Consider the following 22,836-nt stretch of genomic DNA (forward strand, 5'->3'; position numbering starts at 1 on the left):
CATGTGTCTGTTGGCCATCTGGATGTCTTCTTTGCAGAAATGTCTGTTCATGTCCTCTGCCCATTTCTTGATTGGGTTATTTGTTCTTTGGGTGTTGAGATTGCTAAGTTCTTTATAGATTTTGGACACTAGTCCTTTATCTGATATGTCGTTTGCAAATATCTTCTCCCATTCTGTCAGTTGTCTTTTGATTTTGTTAACTGTTTCCTTTGCTGTGCAAAAGCTTTTGATCTTGATGAAATCCCAATAGTTCATTTTTGCCCTTGCTTCCTTGCCTTTTGCGTTGTTCCTAGGAAGATGTTGCTGCGGCTGAGGTCGAAGAGGTTGCTGCCTGTGTTCTCCTCAAGGATTTTGATGGATTCCTTTTGCACATTGAGGTCCTTCATCCATTTTGAGTCTATTTTCGTGTGTGGTGTAAGGAAATGGTCCAATTTCATTTTTCTGCATGTGGCTGTCCAATTTTCCCAGCACCATTTATTGAAGAGGCTGTCTTTTTTCCATTGGACATTCTTTCCTGCTTTGTCGAAGATTAGTTGACCATAGAGTTGAGGGTCTATTTCTGGGCTCTCTATTCTGTTCCATTGATATATGTGTCTGTTTTTGTGCCAGTACCATGCTGTCTTGATGATGACAGCTTTGTAATAGAGCTTGAAGTCCGGGATTGTGATGCCACCAACGTTGGCTTTCTTTTTCAATATCCCTTTAGCTATTCGAGGTCTTTTCTGGTTCCATATAAATTTTAGAATTATTTGTTCCATTTCTTTGAAAAAGATGGATGGTACTTTGATAGGAATTGCCTAAAGAAATTTAGGATTTCTTTAGCCTGTGTCTCCAAATTGTTCCAGCCTCTGTCTGTCACCTGGTTCTAAAGCCACTCCCACATTTTTAGGTGTTACTGTATGGCATCATCCCATTGCCATGTTCCAATACCTGTCTTGGTTATTGTGCTATAGAATAAGCTACCCCAAGTTTAGTGGCTTAACACAACAATCATTTATCATTTCATAGACCCTGTGGTTCAGGAATCCAGGCGCTGCTTAGCTGGGGACTCATGCCTCAAAGTCTTTCACAAGGTTGCAGTGAAGATGTCAGCTAGAACTGCAGTTATTTCAAGGCTTAAGTTCAGGAGGATCTGTTTCCTGGGCTTCCTAGTTCCTCATGGGCTATTGGACAGAGGGCCTTATTTCCTCCCGGGCTGAGGCTGGAGGTTTCCTTCCGTTCCTTGTCATGTGGATTTCTCCATTGGTTATGCTACAACATGGCAGCTGGCTTCCCTGAGAGAGAGCCAGAGACACTCCTTGATGACCTTACTTTAGATTTTCAGTGGGAAAACTGGAGCTGGGGGGAGGTTCTCTTACCATTGCTTTTCTCACCAAAACCTACCAGCCTGCTCCTATCAGTGCTCACACAGCATCCTTCTCTTCTCTAATCATAGATGAGTTCTCTGTGTTCCAATCTCAAGTGAACCCTTTCTCATGTGTTTTGAGTCACATCCCCTGTAGCTTACTCAAGGACTTTGCTCTTATAGTTATCCCCTCTCTTCCTTGCATTATCAAGCTTTCTTCTCAGCTGATAACACACTGTAATAACTCCCATTTAAGACATAGATCACACATTCCATTGAGTCACCACCCATTTCACTGCTTCCTTTAAAGAAAATCAAGTTTTAAAGTATTTGAATATATTATATTTTTGTAAGTTCCTTCTGGCCATTGAGGGAGTAATTCAGTCTGGGATTACTCTTCTGTCATAAACAATTAGAAAACTGGATAAAAATGTAGGAAACATCTACTTCCAGATATGGGACAAAAGCAGAACAGAACTGTGATTTCTTTTTCTTTTTAAAGATTTTATTTATTTATTTATGAGAGAGAGAGAATGAGAGAGCACTGAGGGAAAGGGAGAAGCAGGCTCCCCACTGAGCAAAGAGCCCAGTGTGGGGCTCAATCCCAGGGCCCTGAGATCATGACCTGAGCCAAAGGCAAACAGGTGCCCCTGTGATTCCTGAGAAAAGAAACAAAGTGAATCCTGAATTATTCAGGCTCTCTGGACTAAAGGCAATTTTCAGAACTTGGCACAGGGCTGGGAGACTCAGGTAGAGCCCAGTGATTTTTCTGGATCAAGGAGACGGGATCAAGGAGAGTTCAGAGAGCATAAGGAAGCTTGAATTTGTGAGGTAGAGTATTTGGTGCAGGGGGGTACACAGAATTAGTACTGGGTTCCCCTTGACTGATGACCAGTCTGCCCATGATGTTTGGTAAGAAACTGAGTTAGGTAAGAAATACTAGGAAGAGAACAATCACCAGGAACTATAAACTAAACAATTCTCAAAAGTTATATAGGACCAAGAATAATTGAAGTTTTCTACCAAGCAGATTAGTGAATATCGATGACATTAGAAACCCCATAATAGCTACATTCTAAAAGTGGGGCCAAATTAACCCTAGAGTCAAGGTTATTCTCTCCCCAAAATAACTTGAAAGAAAAAAGGTTCAAACTGGTGCCTAAATAACTTAACTGACTGCCAGAACAAATTCCAACCTTGTTTAAAGCAAAACAATACAATCCAACACTTAATGTAGTATTCATAATGTCTGGCATCTAGTAGAAAAATACTACACATATGAGGAACAGAAAAATATAACTCCTAGCCAAGAGGAAAAGAAAAATCAGTCAATAGAAACAGATCCAGAAATTAAATAATAAAAGTAGCAGACAAGGATGACTATTACAATGTTCCACATGCTCAAGGATATAAAAGAAAACATGAATATAATGAGAGAAATTGGCAATATAGAGAAGAACCAACTGCAATTTTTAGAGAAGACAAATGCATTATTTATAAAGTAAATAAAAGTGCTCCGTACTAACTGGGACATTTTAGGGCTAGTGTTATTCACTCAAGAAACATTTGGTGTGGGGCACCTGGGTGGCTCATTGGGTTAAAGCCTCTGCCTTCGGCTCAGGTCATGATCCCAGGGTCTTGGGATCAAGCCCTGCATCAGGCTCTCTGCTCAGCAGGGAGTCTGCTTTCCCCATCTCTCTGCCCACCTCTCTGCCTGCTTGTGATCTCTGTCTGTCAAATAAATTAAATCTTAAAAAAAAAAAAAAAGAAAAAAGAAACATTTGGTGTGTGTAGGCCACAGTGCTGGGCTCTGTGAGAAGTACACTTACTTCCCATTCCCTTCCTTCCTTCCTTCCTGTCAAGATGAACTCATGGATTCTTCTTCTATTTTATGGGCTATAATCAGTTACTATCATTTTTTATTTTATTGCTCAAATTGCCCCATATTTGGCCATTGGGAACTTATTCAGATTGGTTTCTGTCTCCTTTTGATGTGTCTCATATTATTATTTTTTTTTTGAGGACTTCCTTCCTCTCTAGTATTGTAAGACATTTCAAGTTAGTTTTATACTTTTCTTGCTTTAAAACTGGAATCAGCCATTTCTCCAAAGAGCCCAGATTCCTTTTTGTTGGAGAATGGTATTTACAAAGCAGTATCTGGGAGCTACATTCTCATGTTACTTGGGGGGCATTGTTTCTGGGCCCTCTCAGCTCCAGAGCTAGTCACATGTATGTGTATCCACAATACACATACAACGTGTATATATAATAGGCACAAATTTGCATTTCTCTATCTCTGTATACACATTCATTAAAAGCATGTATTCGTACTAACATTGCCCATTTTTTAAAAGATTTATATATTTAGAGAGAGAGTGAGCAAGTTAGGGGGTGGGCAGAAGGAGAGGGAGAGAGAAAATCTCAAGCAGACTCCTTGCTGAGTATGGATCCTAACCCAGGACCTGATCCCAGGACTTTGACATCATGATCTGAGTCAAAACCAAAAGTCTGATGCTTAACCAACTGAGCCACGCAGGCACCCATAGTATCTTCCATTGTAGTCCCAAACCATAGGATCCATTCTAGCCTTCCTTTTCCTTTCTTCCTTCTTTCCCTCCCCCTCCCCTCTCCTCTCCTTTTCCTCTCCCTCTACTTCCCTTCCCTCCCTCTTTCCCATCCTCCCACGCGTCCCTCTTTCTTTTTTCTCCAGCAATAAAAAACTGCCTTCCCTTTCCCACAATATTAAACCCATTTGCTTTGTCCTAGAACATATGTAAAGTAATTTTGGAATTGCTAACCTATACCATTATGAAAAACAAGCATACTAACTAGAGTACAATATTTGTTTCCACTCATTTTACCTTTGCTAAGGCTAAAGGTTTCATGGTCCAAATACTATGTTCCAAAGGTAATTAGGATTTCTCCTCCAATGTGGTTATACTGTTAACTTGATATGCATTAAGGTCCATTTGTTTTTATTTGCAGTCTTTTTTTTTTTTCTTTCTCCGTTTCATCCTTGTTGATTTTCCATTTGTTTGGTAATATCTTACATCTGAAGAGTACTTTGCGTTTTACAAAATGCTTCTTAAACTTGTCTCCTTGATGACATTTATCTAGGCCATTACTTCTTATTTGGGCCTGATTCATGAGATCTTGTGGAGCCAGTAATTTGCATATTTTAAAAAGATTTTATTTATTTATTTGTCAGAGAGAGAGAACAAGCAGGAGGGGAGCAGCCGGCAGAGGGGCAGGCTCCCCGCTGAGCAAGGAGCCTGATGCTGGGCTTGATCTCAGGACCCTGGAATCATGACCTGAGCCGAAGGCAGCTGCTTAACCAACTAAGCCACCCAGGCAACCCAGTAATTTACATTTTTATCAAGTTCCCGAGGATGCTGGTGCTACTGGTGTGGGGATAACTCTTTGAGAACCAATCTATGGCTCTTACTGAAAACAGATTCCTTAGCCCCAGACCTACTGAATTCTTCATGGAAGGTCTAGGAATCTATTTTTAACAAGGTTCCAGGTGATTCTGATGAGATTAGTTTGGGATACTAATTTGGGCTTTGAAATTTAGGGGGATTCCCAAAGTAGATTTTTTGGGTAACATCCATATAGATTACCAGTCTGAGATTAAAATAAGTGACTTGATTAAGTGATATACAAAACTAATACTGTTTTCAACAATTCCCACTTATTCATTTGTCCACCATGGTTTGCTCTCAGTTTATGTCACTGTTAGGAATTGGGTGGTACCCATTTGATGTTATTCCTCTAATAGCTTGGCATAGATCTTTGCTTAGAGAAGTTTGAATATATTAATAGAAAAGTAATCCTGGGAACAAACAATATGACCAAAGATCAGAGGATAGACTGTGCTCTCTCTATAAATCACTGTGTCTATCAAAATGAAATTTCAGTACTAAATATTAATATGTCTAACTTCTCAGTAGAAAAATTGCCCAAATGGTAAAATTTTCAAGGAAGCCAAATTTAAAAGTTGAGAAATGTTTTGTTTTGTTTTGTGTAACTATTTTCACTTTTAAGTAAAGTTTGCTCACTTATAGAGCGATTAAATAGTGGTACTGAATGTGTGTGTGTGTGTGTGTGTGTGTGTGTGTGTGTGTGTGTTGGCAAGGCATAAGATACTTGGCTGCATAAAAGTTTGTGAAGGATTTCAGAAATTTTTACCTTTTGGTTATTTTAAACCAATGTATCTCCTTTCTTATTTTAAAAATTTGATTATCATTTTAATCCTTACACTTTAAAATGATCAAAATTTAGAGTGCTGTTTGATGTTCACAAATACTTCAGACTTCTTTTAGAAGATAAAAGAAGGTCTGATCCTGACTTTGACAAGTTACAAGGTCCCTGTATTCCAGTTTCACACAAACTTTGCAAAGTTTATGCTCTCATAAATATGAGCAATATCTCGTCTTTTCCTCAAGCAGTAATCCTTGAAATAATAATAATTATGTAATTATTACATAATTATATAATCCTCTAATTCTTTAAAGTTCTAATGTATGGAAATGTTAAGATGGTTCAGATTATAATTATTTTTCAGTTGTGAGCTCTGGTGTGTTAATCCCCTAAATAAAATAATAAAGTGGCTTCAGTAATAGGAAAATTTATCTTGTGATAATAAGACATCTTAGGTGGCACATCTGGGTGGCTCAGTCTGTTAAGCGTCTACCTTCGGCTCAGGTTATGATCCCAAGGTCCTGGGATTGAGCCCCATATCAGGCTCCTTCCTCCATGGGGAGCTTGCTTCTCCCCTCTCCCTACCACTCCCCCTTCCTGGGTTCTCTCTGTCAAATAAATACATGAAGTCTTGAAAGAAAAAGAGAGAGTCATCTTGGATGTAATGAAATGAGCAAGGAACACTGAAGCACAAGACTTCAGACAAGTTTCAGGTCCGCATTGTCTCTGAGCCTCTCTTACTTATAAAGTAGGTGATATTAGTTCCCTCATAAGGTAGTTTGAACATTAAATTAGTGATTCACAAGGTGTTTGTGTAAATTGTAAATATGCTATACAAGGAAATGTGATGTTATATTTAACGTGGATTTTCTATTTTTGTGTCCTTTGTCCATCAAATTCCCACCAGTAGGGAGTACAAAATGTTTCTGGCCAATAGCCAGAATAGCAAATAACTTGGGCCAAATAGCAAATATTTCAGACTTTGTAGGCCATACAGTCTTTCTTCCAAACTTGTAGTCATAGTTAATATGTATAAATGAATAAGCATGACTATATTTATGGACACAGAAATTTGAATTTTATGCAATTTTCATGTATCATGGGTTATTCTTCCTCTCTCTTTTTTTTTTTTAACCATTTGAAAATGTAGGAAACCATTCTTAGCTCACAGGCTATAGAAAAACAGGTGTATTTGGCCTGTGGGCTATAGTTTCCTCACTCCTGTGTAGAACGTTTGGAAATGAGTTTCTTAATGGGATTGTCTGTTGGAGTGATATGGGAAATTTGTGAATGGAGATGCCTTAAAAAAATCATAACTAATGAATTACTAAAATAAAGATATATATTATATATGGTCATTATTATAAATATATAGTAATATATTTTATGTATATTGATATTATAAAGAAATTAATGATGAAATTGATTAAATAGAACACAAAACAGTGAAGTGATAGAGAAACCAGATAGTTAATTTAATTGGTAATCAGCCCAATTCTATAACTATCCACTCTATGGTATTGGAAAGACTATCTACAGTAAGACAGTGTAATTCTAACTTTTTTCTTTTTGTTTAAAAAAGAAAAATATCACTAGAATTTTCTGTCCTTTAAAAAGCATTAGTGAAGAATGTATGCCTTATTTTCTGTTTACTTCTATTTTTGCTGTAAAATTTGGGAGTTCTTTAAAGCATAATACCGTGCAAGCATATTTCTGACATAAAATACCACAATTTATTCAATTTGTTCCGTATCCTTTTCATAAAAGCTTTTATTTTAATATTTGAAAAATACCTAAAAGGCATAGTATGATATTTTTTTTTAAATGACATTTCATTGGCTTTGTTTAAAGGTTTAGATAAAATTGAAAGTGCTAAGTCATTTTAATTCTAATTCAAAATGGTATTTTATGGGTATATAGCACTTTAAAGTTTTCAAAAACACTTTTATGTAATCATCTTTGATTACAACAGCTTTGTAAAGGGAGGTGGTACAGGCATTTTCTCTGTTTTACTGATTATGGAAACTGAGCCTCATAAAGAAGAATATACCCATCTATAGTCTTATGGCTCAGAAGCCAATGGAAGGACTTGATTTTAGGTCTTGGTGTTAATTTAGGGTGCTTCCTACAATAATATTATCCCTGACACAGCGTCCTGTAGACTGCTTTGCATGCTAAAAGGCCTGTAACTGTTGTTTCTTGATTGATTTCTTTTGGGACTAAAGTAAGGCTGAAGTCTCTCAGGAGACTCGAAAATCTATCAGAATTCACACTTAGTACCTGTGGTAGATGAATGAAAGATTCGGGTCCATTCATATGTGAATTCTTGGGGATATGCTAGTTAGCAGAGTTTCTAGAACAGTGCATTCTCCTTAGTATATTTAACACTTACAGTTTTTTCCCTACAAAAGGACTTTGAGAATTCTGAAGGCAGTGATCCTATCTACATATTAATACTCTTCCTCTCCATAAGTTCTTTAAAAAAACAAAAAACAAAAACAAAAACCAGAGTGGTTTAGGTAGAAGGCAGCAGGTGTTTATGGACTAATGGGGTGGCTCAAGCAAGACAGGGACATGTTAGTTACCGCTATCCCACCCATAACTGCCCCCAACGCAGTAAGCCTTCTTATTTGCAGCTGGACTTAGACTCTCCAGGCAACCAGACAGACGAAAAAACACAAAACTAATAAATCGGAAATAACAACTCTGTGTCTTGGTTGCATACTACTAGTCTCTGTGCCTTGAGTTACGTAACTCAACCCAGCTAGTTACAGGCCGTCACCCACTTAAAATGGTTTGATTTATGATTTAACGGTGTGAAAACAATACTCATTCAGTACAGTTTTGAATTTTGATCATTTCCCAGACTAGTGATTTATGGTAGGATGAATACTCCCTCGTGATGCTGTGCAGTGACAATTCCCTGTCGGCCATGTGACCATGGGGGTGAACAGCTGATAAACTTCGACCATACTCTCTCTCTCTCTTTTATTTTTTAAACTCTGGGTATGATATTCAGTAAATTCCATGAATTGTTCAATATTTTATTATAAAATAGGCTTTGTGTTAGATGATTTTGCCCACCTGTAGGCCAGTGTAAGTGTTCTGAGCATGTTTAAAGTAGGCTAAGCTAAGCTATGGCATTTGATAGGTTAGGCGTATTAAATACATTTCAACCTAGGCTACCTCTAATTTATGATGAGTTTATCAGGAGGTAACCCAATAACTGAAGGAAAAACTACAATTACTTTTTTTTTTAAAAAGATTTTATTTATTTATTTGAGAGATAGCGAGAGAGAGCCCAAGCAGGGTGGGGGCATGTTGGGAGCATGAGAGAGGAAGAAGCAGTCTTCCTGCTGAACGGGGAGCTGATGCAGGGCTTGATCCCAAGACCCTAAGATCATCACCTGAGTCAAAGGAGACACTTGACCGACTGAGCCACCCAGGCGCCCCTGCAATTACTTTTTAAGGTTAGCTCATTCATTTGTAGGTTTATAGTGATAGGCACAGTATTGCTTAAAAAGTTTTCCCTAAATTTTCTTTTTCTGGGTAAACAGCTTTATTGACATATTTACACAGTTTATTATATATTCAAAGTTTTCCCTAAATTTTATTTTTCTGGGTAAACAGCTTTATTGACATATTTACACAGTTTATTATATATTCAAAGTAAAAATTTGTAAGTTTTTTGTAAGTTTTGCCATATGAAATCACTCATAAAATCATCACCCTAATAAAGAAAACAAATATATTGCCAATTATGAAATTGCTTCCTGACCCTTTGTAACTCCACCTGCTGCCCCGGTCTGTGGTTCCTACCGTCCTCATCACCCTCTACTGTCCCCACACAATGAATGACCTGCTTCCTGTTACTGCAGGTTACTTTGTATTTTTCTAGAATTTTATATAAATGCAGTCATACAGTTCTTTGTCATGCTGTCATACAGCATGATAATTTTGAGACTTATTAATGTTGTGTGCATCTACTAGAAGTTCATTCCTTTCCACTGGGAAGTAGCATTCTATTATATGGATATACCACATTTTGTTTATCCATTCACCTGTGAATGGACACTAGAGTTATTTATAGCTTTTGGCTATTACAAATAAAGCGGCCACAAGCCTCTCTGTTTATGTATGAGTCTCTGAGAGGACATATACTTTCATTTCTCTTGGATGACTAAGAGAAATGTGTAAATCATATGAGAGGTGTAATTTTAACAACTTAAAAATTACTAAACTGTTTTCCGAAGTTGTATCATTTTACATTCCCACCAAAGGTGGATTAAAGCTCCAATTTCTTCACATCCTTATAATTAATTTTAAAAACTTTAGCCATTCTAATATGTGGATAGTGTTATCATTGTGGTTTTCATTTGCATTTCCTGAATAACAAATGACCTTGGGCTTCTTTTCACATGTTTATTTTCATTGATTTATCTTCTCTGGCTAAGTGCGTGGTGAAATCTTTGCCTGTTTTTAATCGTATTGTTTGTTTTATTATCACTGAGCAATGTTCTTTATATCTTCTGGAGACAAGTCCTTTATCAAATAGATAATTGGGAAATATATTCTCTCAGTCTGTGGCTTGTCCTCTTGTTGTTCCGTAGTGTCTTTCTTTCAACAACAAGTTTCAATCTTGATAGGAATCCAGCTTATCAATTTGTTCTTTTATGGATCCTACTTCTGGTGTTGCATCTAAGGAAATGTTACCTTACTCAAGGTAACAAATTTTTGTCCTTGTGTTCTCTTCTAGAAATTTTATAGCTTTAGGTTTTACATTTGAATGTAAATGATCCATTTTGAATTAATTTTTTAATCTGGTGTGGCTATGGATTGAAATTTGTTTTGTTTTGTTTTGTGTGTAGATACTCCATTGTTCCATGCGGCTTAATGAAAAGATTGCCCTTTCTCCACAGAACTGCTTTTGTAACTCTGTAGAAAGCTGGTTGTCCATATATGTGTTGGTCTCTATTCTGTTCCATTAATCTATTTTTCAGTACTTATGCTAGTACTCTGTTGGCTTGATTATTGTGGTTCATTAGCTATAACTCCTTATTTTATTATTTTAGTCGTTGCTTTAGGATTTATAATATAGGTTTTTAACTTACTACAATCTAACAGATGTACCTCTAACTAATATCGTACCATTTCATGGATGGTATGAGAACATTAAAACTGCATACTTAGGTCACGGCTCTCTCCCCCAAGCTGGGAGCCAGTGTCACACATTATACTTCTCCCTGTGTTATAAACCCTACACTACATGGTATTATTTTTGTTTTAAGCAGTTGGTAAATGTTTACCCTTCTAAAATTCTTTATTTTTTTAAGATCTTATTTATTTATTTGAGAGAGAGACAGAGACAAAGTTAGCAAGAGAGAGCACGAGTGGGGAAGAGAGGGAGAAGCAGGCTCTCCACTGAGCAGGGAGCCCGATAAATGGGGCTCCATCCTAGGACCCTGAGATCATGATCTGAGCCAAAGGCAAACGCTTACCCAACTGAGCCACCCAGGTGCCCCAGTTTTTTTATTTCTTGTGTGAAATCAGATTTCCATCTGTTGTCATTTTCTTTTTGTCTGATGGACTTTCTTTGGCAATTTTTGTAACACAGATCTGATGATGACAGATTCTTTCAGTTTTGGTATGCCTGAGAAAAACCTTTATTTCATGTTTATTTTGAAAGGTATTTTCTCTGGGTGTAGAGTTTTGGGATCACAGTGTTTCTTTCCTTTCAGTACTTGACTGTTGCTTCATTCTCTTTGTGTGCGTATTATTTGTAAGGCTAACCTGCTTGAACCCTTATTTTTGCATCTCTAATATAATGTATCCTGTTTTTTCTAGATGCCATTTAAGCTGGATGTTTGGAACAGTTCACCTCGGTTTGGATTTTTATCCTATATTTTAGATAAATCCAATCCTGTCACATCTATGCTAATATTTAACTCTTCCTTTGGCACGTAGGCCTGAAGTGTTAGAAGAGTCACCTCTGGTCCCCCAGAAAAGCAGTTTTCAGATTGTCCAGTGCAACTGCAGTGTTCACGACAGCTGTGAATGCCACGTGCCTGTGCCAACAGCCAAACTCAACCACACTCTCCTTCTGTATCTGAAAATCACGTCTGGTGGAATAAACTTCCAATCACCTCTAATGTCAGTTCAGCCCATAAATGTTGGTAAGTCACACATAAAAAAAGGTATTATATCTAAACATCAGCCTCACAAATAGGTTAAACATTGCTTACAGAAGTTTTCAGTAGCTTATCTTGCTTTGACCCATGCGGGCAGGACAGCAAATGCAGAACCAGGGAGTATTAAAAGCAGCCTCTAGAATGTTTTAACAGTAGTATACATTATCTCTGCAGTTGTGACTTGAATTCTTTCTTTCTTTTTTTATTTTTTTTTTTTAAAGATTTTATTTATTTATTTGACAGAGAGAGATCACAAGCAGGCAGAGAGGTAGGCAGCGAGAGGAGGAAGCAGGCTCCCTGCTGAGCAGAGAGTCCCATGCGGGGCTCGATCCCAGGACCCTGAGATCATGACCTGAGCCGAAGGCAGTGGCTTAACCCACTGAGCCACCCAGGCGCCCCTGAATTCTTTCTTTTTTATAAAGACTTACCCATTTATTTTAGAGAGAGAGAGAGAAAGAGAGAGAGTGAGTGAGTGCAAGCATGAGTGGGGGGAGGGGCAGAGAGACTCTTCAAGCAGACTCCCTGCTGAGCACAGAGCCTGATGAGGGGTTTGATCCCATGACCCATGAGATCACAACCTGAGCCAAAACCAACAGTCAGATGCTTAACCGATGGAGTCACCCAGGTGCCCCTTAAATTCATTCTTAAAAACAGTTTTTCTTTCAATCCTGGATCTGTCCAATGGATATATATCATTGGGGTGTTACTTTTACACTTCTCATATAACAATTTCCAGAAATAATTAGGAGCCGGTTTTTACCCTTGTTTATTTATTTATTTTGTACTTTTACTTATTCCTTCAATAAATATTTCTTAGAAGCTCATGTGTGTCAGCCACTGATCTCAAAGCTGGGGAAACAATGGTGAGTGAGACAAAGTTCCTCCCTCATAAACTGGAGACAAACAAGAGTGAGCAGAGAAAAACAAAAAAGTAAACACCTAAATCATTTTCCATACAAATCTGATTATTAGAAAAACTCAAATAATAGGTAGTACCCCATATTTTTAGTGCAAAGATTCCCAGTTTCTTTTGATCAACCTGAATATATGATTACAGATGTGAATAATAATATAGGCATTGTTCACTTAAAATTGATTAACTCAGTTTCGTGTATGTATTTTATATATAATATATAATTTAACAGTGTTACTATTTTCCACTTATATTTCTTGAAACCATTATATACCAACTATTTACGTGCATCTTGACATTGTTTTTGACATCACTCGAACCACTTTTCCAGGTATTTCACACACAATTTTCCAAACAACTTCACCTTCACTTCTCTATAAGTTACTGGGGATATACCACTTTTTGAATCTGTATATGAATATGACATCATATTTCAACATGAGGACCTTCAAATAATTTGTCCTTTAGGGATATATTTGTGGTCTCTATGACATCCAAGCAATTCTGTGATGAAGTTATAGCACAGGGAAAAACATACATAAAATTTATAAAATATCATTTTGTTCTCTTTTCAAAACTAATTCTGTCAGGCGATTTTTAGAAGCATTTAGAACCAGAGTTAAATGAAATATTTACAAAAATAAGGTAGTTAGAAGGTGTTTATGAGAGACTTTATAAGAAACCTAAAAAGAATTTTGTCTTTTTTTCAGGGGTAATTTTTTGAGGAAAAAAAAAATCTTTCCTTATACTTCGGTATATATGATAATGTCCTAAAAATGTTAAGTTCCACAAAATAAATAAGATGAGGAGAGTGTTAGGTAGGTTTAAGGACTATTATTTCAGCTGTGGAGGTCAAAGAAGACCCGTTTTTGGAGATAGCATTTGAGCTGAATGAAAAGGAGATAGCCATGCAAAAATCCAGAGCAAAAGGTGCTCCAGCCAGGAAAATAGCACCCATAAAACCTCTGAGATGGAATGAGCTTGGAAGTGGGAGGGCCCAAGACAAGGAGCTTGGAGTTAATGAGGTGGGGGAATATTTGGAGATGTGGTCGGAGGTATTGGATTCGGGTCATATGGTAGGCCAGGGTTATAGAGTTTGGGTTTTATTCTAATTACAGTGGAAGCTTTTGAACCAGGAGAGTGATATGGTCGTGGGTGTATGTATGTATGCATGTTTAAAATTTACTCTGCATGTGGAGAAGGAAATTGATGGGGAAATGAGGAAGAATAGTTATAAGAGTAGAATCAGAAGGCTCAAATAGGAGGCTATTGGAATGATCTAGTTGGTTTAGAGATGTAGCACTGGAGAAGTAAAGAGATGATCATAGCTGGGATTCATTTGGGAGGTGGTGCTAACTGAAATTTCTAGTGGATTGGTTATGGAGTATGGACAGAGAAGAACCAAAGATAACAGACTCGGCCCTGAGCATGCCAGTGAATAGCTGTACCAGATATTTGGGGAGGATCAGATGTGTGACATATTATTTTGAGATGCTTATAGATACCCAAGAGATGCTGAGCAGGCAGTTGCACATATGATCCTAGAGTTCATGCGAGATATATATGGGACTATCTGGTGTATAGATGTTTATGGGATTGCCTGAGATCATCCGTTTGGAGTTCAGTGAGAGAAAGACTGAGGCAATCATAGAAAAGAGGAGTGAAAAGAGTGTGGTGGCCTTGAAGTCAAGTGGAATCCAAATGAGCAGCTATGTGGAATACCGCAGAACAGTAAAGAAAAATGCATCAGATAACTAACATTGGGTTTGGCAAAGGATGATGACCTTAATAAAGTGGGTTGAGTGGACTGGAAGAGCAGAAGACCTACCTGATCAGAGTAGGTTGGTTAAGAAAATGGAATATGAAGTGGGGAGAGTGAGTAGTGCCAATTCTGCCAAGGAATAGTGCTCTGAAAGAAGCAGGTAGATGAGGTATATCTAAGATATGGGTTGTCCAGAGAAAGATTAATTTTTGGATTTCTAATATCAAGGTATCTATGTATGCCAGCAGAAAATGTACAATAGTTTATAATTTCATGATTTCTGTTTGGTGTTTTTGTTTTGTTTTCCTTTTGGTCATGAGAACTCAGTGAATTTCACCTACTGTTTCTAGACTTTAGTGTTTATCTGTCTCTGCTTTAAAGTAACTAAAATTTGTAATACGTCACATAAAGTAAAAGCTTCATTAACTTTGACTCAAGGAAAGGAGAAAAACTACGTCTAAATTCTTAAAACATATAGTATCTTAATTATAGTAATATGCCATTTTAGTTCCTGAAAATAAAATTCAAATCAGTAAACATTTCAATGTAATGATTATTTCATTGTGCATAATTCCTGCTAGTTAAAATCTTGAAAACATAGAGATGCCCTGAGAAGAAAATTGTGTCATCTGTTTTCTATCATTCTGGCTTTTTTTTTTCTATTTTAATACATATTTATAAATATTCTTTTGTTAATTTTAACAAATTAACAACTCAAGTATAGATGATTAATAATAAACTTTTAAAACTAACAATATTAGCATTTTCAATATTCTTCTCTGATGACTTTTAATGACTGTATAGATTTCCCTATGGGGATGAACCATTATTTATTTAATCAATCCTTTATCATAAGATGTTTGTACTGTTTCTATGAATAATTTCAAGGTTACTTGTGTTCAGAACCACACACACACACACAACCTATACACAAATACATATTCATACATGAACACATGCATATACACATGAACTCAAATGATTTACTAAGTTAAATGCATTGTTAAGCTAAGAAACTCTATCTCCATTTCTGGTAGCAAGCTAGGGCCTGTGTGTTTTATTTCACGTAAAACATGTGTGCTGTGGGTTTTGAGTAGGTGTGTCTAGATTATTGTATTTCAAGATTAATAGATTTGCTGAATTTTATATGCATATTTACCTAAATTTTGGCATGCAAACTCCATATGCGTTTTCAGAATAGTGTTCTACAAAATGCTGTTTTTCCTTGTCACCTGCTAAACCAGCGGCTGAGTGTGGTGGGGGAGCATTCAAAAATGTTTGGGGAGTGCTAGGTTAAATAAAGTTAGCAGGTTTTTTTTTTACAGCAGGAATTCACATTTATCAAGACAACCTCATTACCGATTTACAGTTTTTGCCATGTGTGTAGAGAAAATGAATATATGTGGATTGCTACGGAAGGGTACAAGGAGTAGACCTAATATTTTGGTCTGTAATTAACCTTTGAAGAAGACCACCTTTTGAGTTGTTGAAAGAACGGGATATGCTAAAAATTCATTTTGACTTTGCTTTGTGATTATCTTGAAAACTGCTTGACTTAAAAATGTTCTCTTTTTTCCTTAAGTGAAGCCTGATCCCCCATTAGATTTACATATGGAAATCACAGATGCTGGCCATTTGAAGATTTCTTGGTCCAGCCCAACATTGGTGCCATTTCAACTTCAATACCAAGTGAAATATTCAGAGAATTCTTCAACAAACATGAGAAAAGTAAGTATATTTCAATAAATTAAACGAATAGTTGAGAAGCAACTAAAGTAAAGAGGAGGCCCCTTCCACGTCCTGAAGAAAATGCCCTTTGCATGCCAAACAGGCAAGGTCCTTCTGGACGAGAATCAGCTCTAATTTAATATTATATCACTGGCTTTCATTTAAGATCAGCATAGGAAATGATCACATGAATAGCATATCCTCATCTGCGGTAAATACTTTTAGAGAAATTGTTTGATGTTGCACAATATCTCTCATGTATGGATCCCTGTTACATATTGAGAGGAGTGTGACAAATTCTTCCCAGACTTTAGTGCCAGAGGAAGTCCCAAGGTCTTCTTCCAAAAAAGAGTTTATGTTTGATTAGTAGGTTTCTCTGTCTCTCTCCCTCCCTCTCCCTCTTCCTTACACACACACACACACACACACACAGCTGAATGGCAACAGGAAGACCAGTTACAGAAACTCGAATTCATAATTATAATTTTCTCACCTACAGACCTCTGATTTCTGATTTTACAATTCCAACTGTTGTTTTATTGGTCAGCATATTTGTTTACTTGCACTGTGTGCATTTGCTGTATAAAGTCTGTCAAATTCTTTTTGCATTCTTTCCGTATTTATTGGGCACGTACTAGGTACTAGGAGCCGTTCTACGTGCATCAGGATGTCCTGAGTGGTAGAGCTAACGGGTGCTGGTGGAGCTAGTAGGTTGTAATAGTCAGTGGAGGTGGGGGAGGCCTCATGGAGAAGGTGACACTTGAGCAAGGATCTGAAGGAGATTGGTGAAGTAGGTATCTAGGGGGATTAGTTTCCAAAGAGAGAAAACAGTAATTCAGAGGCCCTAAGCCAGGGGAGAAGCTGGAGGTTGGGGGAGGCAGTGGTGGAATCAAAGAGAAGAACGAGAGGAAGAGGAGGGAATCATAAAGAGAATGGGCCATGCATGGACTTTGGCATTTTCCTTTGTGAAACAAACTGTTACATAATTTATAAGTAAAAACCTGTCTTTGTAGCTCTGGGCCAATTTTTAAAAAAGACTTTATTTTCATAAAGAACAGAAAAGGAATCCATGGTATCCTGTGTGGAAAAGCAGAGTTAAGGCTTTTCTGGGCTTCAGTTTTCTCATCTGTAAAATGGAGACAAGAAGATTCAAAATCTAGGTGGCCTGCTATTGTATAATACAAAAGGTGAGAATCACCTTTTGGTCTCTGGTACCTCACGGTTTAAGAGGCCAGGGAGTTCAATCGCTTTGGAGTACATCATTGGAAAACAGTGTATTTGCTAAGCAATTCTTATTAGTGATTGTTTTATGCAGAATTAGGTCTTTCAGATATTTGCCCTCTAGTTTGTAAACTGTATTTTGATTCAGTACAGCTTCTTAGGGTCAGGGTTCAGGTTCTTAAAATTATTCATGCCCTCCTCTGTGACACTTTCCTCTAGGAATGTTAATAATTCTGTGTCTGCTCCTGCTCATGATTTTCTACCACGTGTGTATTACAGATGTCAGTGGTGGCTTGAAACTCCCTGCTGACTGGCTATACCTCTCAAATTTCACAAGGTCAATATTAGTTATCATTCAGTAAAAAATGTCTGCTGATCATCACTGTGTTTTTCTTCTTGGAGTCGTGGGTTATTTAAAATTTTATCGACAAAGGTGCAAACATTTGTTATTTTCTCACTGTTCTCTGTTTAATGCTACCGTGGTCCGGCCAACTATTCTGTTAAGATTTTCATTCTTTGAAACTTGTTGGGACTGCTTGTTCTCAATTTTGATGAAGGTTCCATGTCGACTTCATGCTCTGATGTTTTCAAACAATATTTAACAGGCTGATGAGATTGTCTCAACTACATCTCTGCTGATAGACAGTGTGCTCCCTGGGTCTTCATACGAGGTTCAAGTGAGGAGCAAGAGACTGGATGGCCCAGGAATCTGGGGTGACTGGAGCACCCCTCTGATCTTTACCACACAAGGTAGGCTTTGTAATAGTAGCTCCTATCAAGAGAATATGCTTCCCGATTTTTCTTTTGGCCTATTGTAAGCGTCTTAAATTTTGTGGCAATAAGCCAAAAGGAGGGACACAATATTAACATTTTATTTGAGTATTGGCAGGTAAATTTGTGAATGAAAACTTGTAAAAAAAAAAAAAAACAAACAAACTTGTGCAAGAGCTCCCAAGTTTATGTGCATCTGTATTGAGTGTCTTGCTGAATTACTCTTACCTATTCAAAAGATAGACTTCTTTTTTTTTTTTTTATGATTTTATTTATTTGACACAGAGAGAGAGAGAGAGAGAGAGAGATCACAAGTAGGCAGAGAGGCAGGCAGAGAGAGAGAGAAGGGAAGAAGCAGGCTCCCTGCAGAGCAGAGAGCCTGACGTGGGGCTCGATCCCAGAACCCTGGGATCATGACCTGAGCCGAAGGCAGAGGCTTTAACCCACTGAGCCAACCAGGCGCCCTCAAAAGATAGACTTAATAGAAAGGTTCCAGAGTCACAAATTCAGAACGTTACTGGTATCAGTGTTTCCTTAATTTACATTTAAAATCAGATATATTTATTTGACATAAATTCCAAATATTCAAATTTCATTTATTATATTTAAATAATATAATAAATAATAACATAATGGAATAATTCTTTTCACTCCAGATGATGGCTTTTAAGAGTTTTCACTGTCAATTTTCATGTTTTTAATCTTCAACATCAGAAAACCTGTGGTTTATTCTAAACTTCCTCATGAAGTTGAGGTGGTGTTTTACAAAGGGCGCAGACATCTTGGAATGGTCCAGCCCTGTCATATGCTAACTTGGGACTCGGAAGACACTCCAGGTCTTTTGCCTAGTTGTCTGATCCGTCCAAAGAGCAAAATTATTCCCACTGAAACTCATGCAGGGTGAATATGGATCTGTAGAGACAGCAAGTGCCATGTAAGTCATTAAGCAGATAGTCAACACATTTAATGAATTAAGTCCATTTACTGATTACTTCCTATTTAAAAAGCATCAGTTAGTCAAAAAGCATCAGTTAGTAACATTAGTGGTTTAAGAGCACTGCCTTTGGAGTTGACAATGTTTTATAAAAATTCTGGCCTCACCACTTATTTGGAAAGTTTCTTTGCCCTTCTGTGCCTCAATTGGCCCATCTGCAAAATAGGGACATTCTTATTTGGATAGAATGAAACAGTACACCTACTGTGCTCACTATAGTGTCTGAGCCTTAGTAAGCACCCAGTGAACAGTAGATGCAATCACAGTTTCCAAATCCACAGTCTCAATATTCAAAACCTCAGCATCTAATGAAGGTGACAGGTTGACATGATACATAGCTAATAGCATGAGCAAGGTTGTCAGAAGAGCTAACAAAGTTCTAGGCAGCAGGAAGGATTGGTTCTACCCAGGAAAGCCAGGGACCTTCTGTGAACAGATTTAGAAGACATGGATTTCTCAGATTATAATTATTCAGCATCACAATGTGTGTGCTGAGGACTCAGCTTCTGGAATTTTTTGGAGGAAGGTCACCTTTCTACCGTCAATTATTTATTGTTGATAAATAGGTCTTAATCACCAGCAGTGAATTATGTAGAGGGGAATAGATTACAACACCAACTTTTAAAGAATGTACCATGGAGGTTTTTAAGAGAGTGGGATGGGGTGCAGAGGAGGCAAGTGACCCTGACCCCCACTCTGAGAGGCCTCTGACTTGCTACCTTCACTTACTGTCCAGTGAAATAGTTCTCTTTCACAAGAAGGTGGTGGAACAACAATAGCAACAACAATAATAAGACATTTATGGAGTGCTTCTTGTGTTTCAAGCACTGCTCTAAGTGCTTTCTTCTTTGTGATTTTACTTCTTAATTATATCTGAAAACCCACCTCCTCCCCAAAGAAGAGGGAAATTCTAAAAGAATCATTGTTATTTTTAAAGTTTGCTAATATTCAAATTGTAGATTATACCTTTCTAAAATAATGATTCTTATCAATTCTGTATTTAGTGGGGTTAAGATGAACATTTTGATCCAGCATAATATAATAGTTATTTGTGTTACATTTCATGTAAGATTTTATTTTGGATTGTTCAGCATAGGTTTTTAGACCTTTGGATGGACATAGTTTTAGTTCTGTTTAACTTTGTATAAAACTCTTTTAGACTACTAGAAAGTAACCTTTCTTAGGGCACATCAATATCTGTAGGATTAAATTTGCTCAGGTTCCTCAATTTGTTGGACCATGTTTATATGCTTTTATACATAATATAAATCAGATTTTTTAAATATACATTATAAAGCACATACATACGTATATATATGTTCTTCCCTATGCAAATATTTAGTGTTTTATGTATGTGACAGTAATAAGGATATGCTTCATTGAAAAGAAACTTTGCCAATTTACTTGCTTGTACAGTGTCTAAATATTGCAATTAACACCTGGCCTTTTACTTATTTGCCTAAGATGTGTCCCTTTAGTGACGTTAGACATTCCAAACAGAAATATCTGATAGTAAGTGAGAAATAAATCCGGACAGCGAGTAAGTAAATAGTCCCCAAAGGGCAGAATTTGTTGATTTAGCAATGAGTGTAAAGGTAAGCTTACTATTTTAACAAGCTTGGATGGCTTAGATGCCACTGAGTGGTACCAGGTGATTATTAAGGGAAAGACAGAAACTTGCCAAATAGGAAGTAGACCAGGGACACCCAAGAGCGGGGAGAAAAAAGCCTTTACACTTCAGTAGCTCCCAAGCACATTTCTCTGTGATAGGATCGTCTGCAGTAATGGTGTAATGATGGGTACTGAATCACAAATCACAGGTGTACCTAGCTTCATACTTCCCTACTGGATAATAGTAATAATAGCAACAACAATAATAAGACATTTATGGAGTGCTTCTTGTGTTTCAAGCACTGCTCTAAGTGCTTTATATGTACTATCATTTTATCTTTTCGATCCCCTGTGAGACAGGTATTGATAGTCCCCTTTTATAGACAGAGAAATCGAGATTTAGAGAGGTTAAGGAAATTGTAAACGTGGGCCCAATCTAGACTGGCAGTCTAATTCTAGCGTTCATGTTCATACACACTAATACTGTGATTAAGTGCCTAATGTATGTTTATACAAGATTTCTGGTGTCACTAAAAATTGATCCTGGGAACTAATAAGCGATAAGCTTAATTACATAGAGCACTTCCGTAGAACACCTCATTTCCTTCGTGATTCCTGGTAAATGAGGCTTCAGCGTTGCTTGGGTTTTTCAGGTCTCAGGTTTGCTGAGTTTCCTTCACCACAGTTCCCGCATCCCCCAGTGCTTACCGCGCTGGAGGCTTGTTCTTGAACCCTGTGCACCAGCAAAGTCTGTTTCTCCAACCTTGGAGCTTCCTGCTCTTGTGTAAAGGATTTGGATCCTCTCCCTTAAACCTGGGTATTTGCTATTATTAGATTATCCCATGCTGTTCACTGCTAGGTGCTACAATGGCATCCACCAAACAGAAACATTCTGTAAGACTGAGGCATTAACTTATTTACAGTAAATTAGCACATCTACTTTATCACTTCCAAACACTTTGGATTTTATTGATTTTTTTTTTTTTTTTTTTCTGAACAGAGGCTGTCTGATGTATTGGTGCCAGGACAAATAGATGTTAATTATCAGTCCCTTTATAGCTACTACTTTTTGTTTGTTGATTTGTTAAAACTACCTACCAAGTGTACAATTAATGAAGCATTGACATTTTAATCAAGGAATTCTTATAGATTTTTAAAAAATGAATTGGCTAGGTTCTTTCTTTAGCTATTGGGAGGTGTTGGATTCTTTTAGAAGAAAACCCAGGACCTTGCCAGAACTGAAGAAGTCCAAGAATATTGCAATTAAGTTATGCTACATACTAAAAATAAGTTCAGAAGTGCTGACTTCTAGTAATACCTTTCTTAATTGCACTCTTGTCCTGTCAGAGGAAAAACAGATAATTTCTACATTTCATACTCGACAGTGCTTGTAATGTATTAGAGAAAATATTTTCCCATTAGATAAAAATAGAAAATCTGCTTTGAAAATTTAAAAATTTATTTTCTGGTCATATAGTAAACATATTTTAATATAACTTTAAGGTGTTTTTTTTTTAACTAAGATGTTTTATAATTTATGTTCATTGAAATAATTCACTAATATTTATCAATAGAATTTCTTTTAATGAAATTCATTAGTATAGATTCTGCAAAAGTATTGGTACTTAGTCACGAGAAGAAAATTATTTTTTTATTTTACAGATTAAATGTGTATCTCACATGAGAATAAAATATATATGTATGTTATTTTGAAAATTAAGTATTTAACATTTACTTCATGTCAATTTCTATATATTCAGTGTACATTTTACAAAATCAGGTATTTAATAACTTGTTTTTATTCTTTTTAAGCTAATATTTTAATATTTAATCATGCCAAAATACTATGTCTTTAACTGTATTTCTCAATTTAGCCTTACTTAGTCATTCAATTTTGAAATGAAGTGCTTTGAGATTTTTATTATCTTCAAAAGATTCAGTTTAACTTTTGAAATCTTATTTGTACTCTTTATAAAAATAAATTACTCTTAGACTTCCGAAGCAGTTCAGTAATGAGATGTGGAGCATATTGAAAATAGATTAATGATCTTTCAGGTCTGTGCTACATACTTGTGTGTGGTAAGTAATGTTCCAATGATGCTT

The 22,836-nt window shown here is 36.8% G+C and overlaps 1 protein-coding gene across 9 annotated transcripts in view; it reads left to right on the top strand.

Annotated features, from left to right (window-relative positions):
* LEPR (leptin receptor) overlaps nt 1–22,836 on the top strand; it is a 119,347-nt gene that overhangs the window by 62,479 nt on the left and 34,032 nt on the right. For all 9 annotated transcript variants that reach the window (XM_045064676.1, XM_045064677.1, XM_013061662.2 and 6 more), the window contains 3 exons: nt 11,510–11,718; nt 15,991–16,136; nt 17,963–18,107. In XM_045064676.1, the coding sequence (XP_044920611.1) occupies nt 11,510–11,718; nt 15,991–16,136; nt 17,963–18,107 (500 nt within the window). The remainder of the gene's footprint in view (nt 1–11,509; nt 11,719–15,990; nt 16,137–17,962; nt 18,108–22,836) is intronic.

Source organism: Mustela putorius, unplaced genomic scaffold (genome assembly GCF_011764305.1).
Source record: "Mustela putorius furo isolate JIRA1106 unplaced genomic scaffold, ASM1176430v1.1 tig00003853_pilon_pilon_pilon, whole genome shotgun sequence".
Taxonomy (NCBI): Eukaryota; Metazoa; Chordata; class Mammalia; order Carnivora; family Mustelidae; genus Mustela; species Mustela putorius.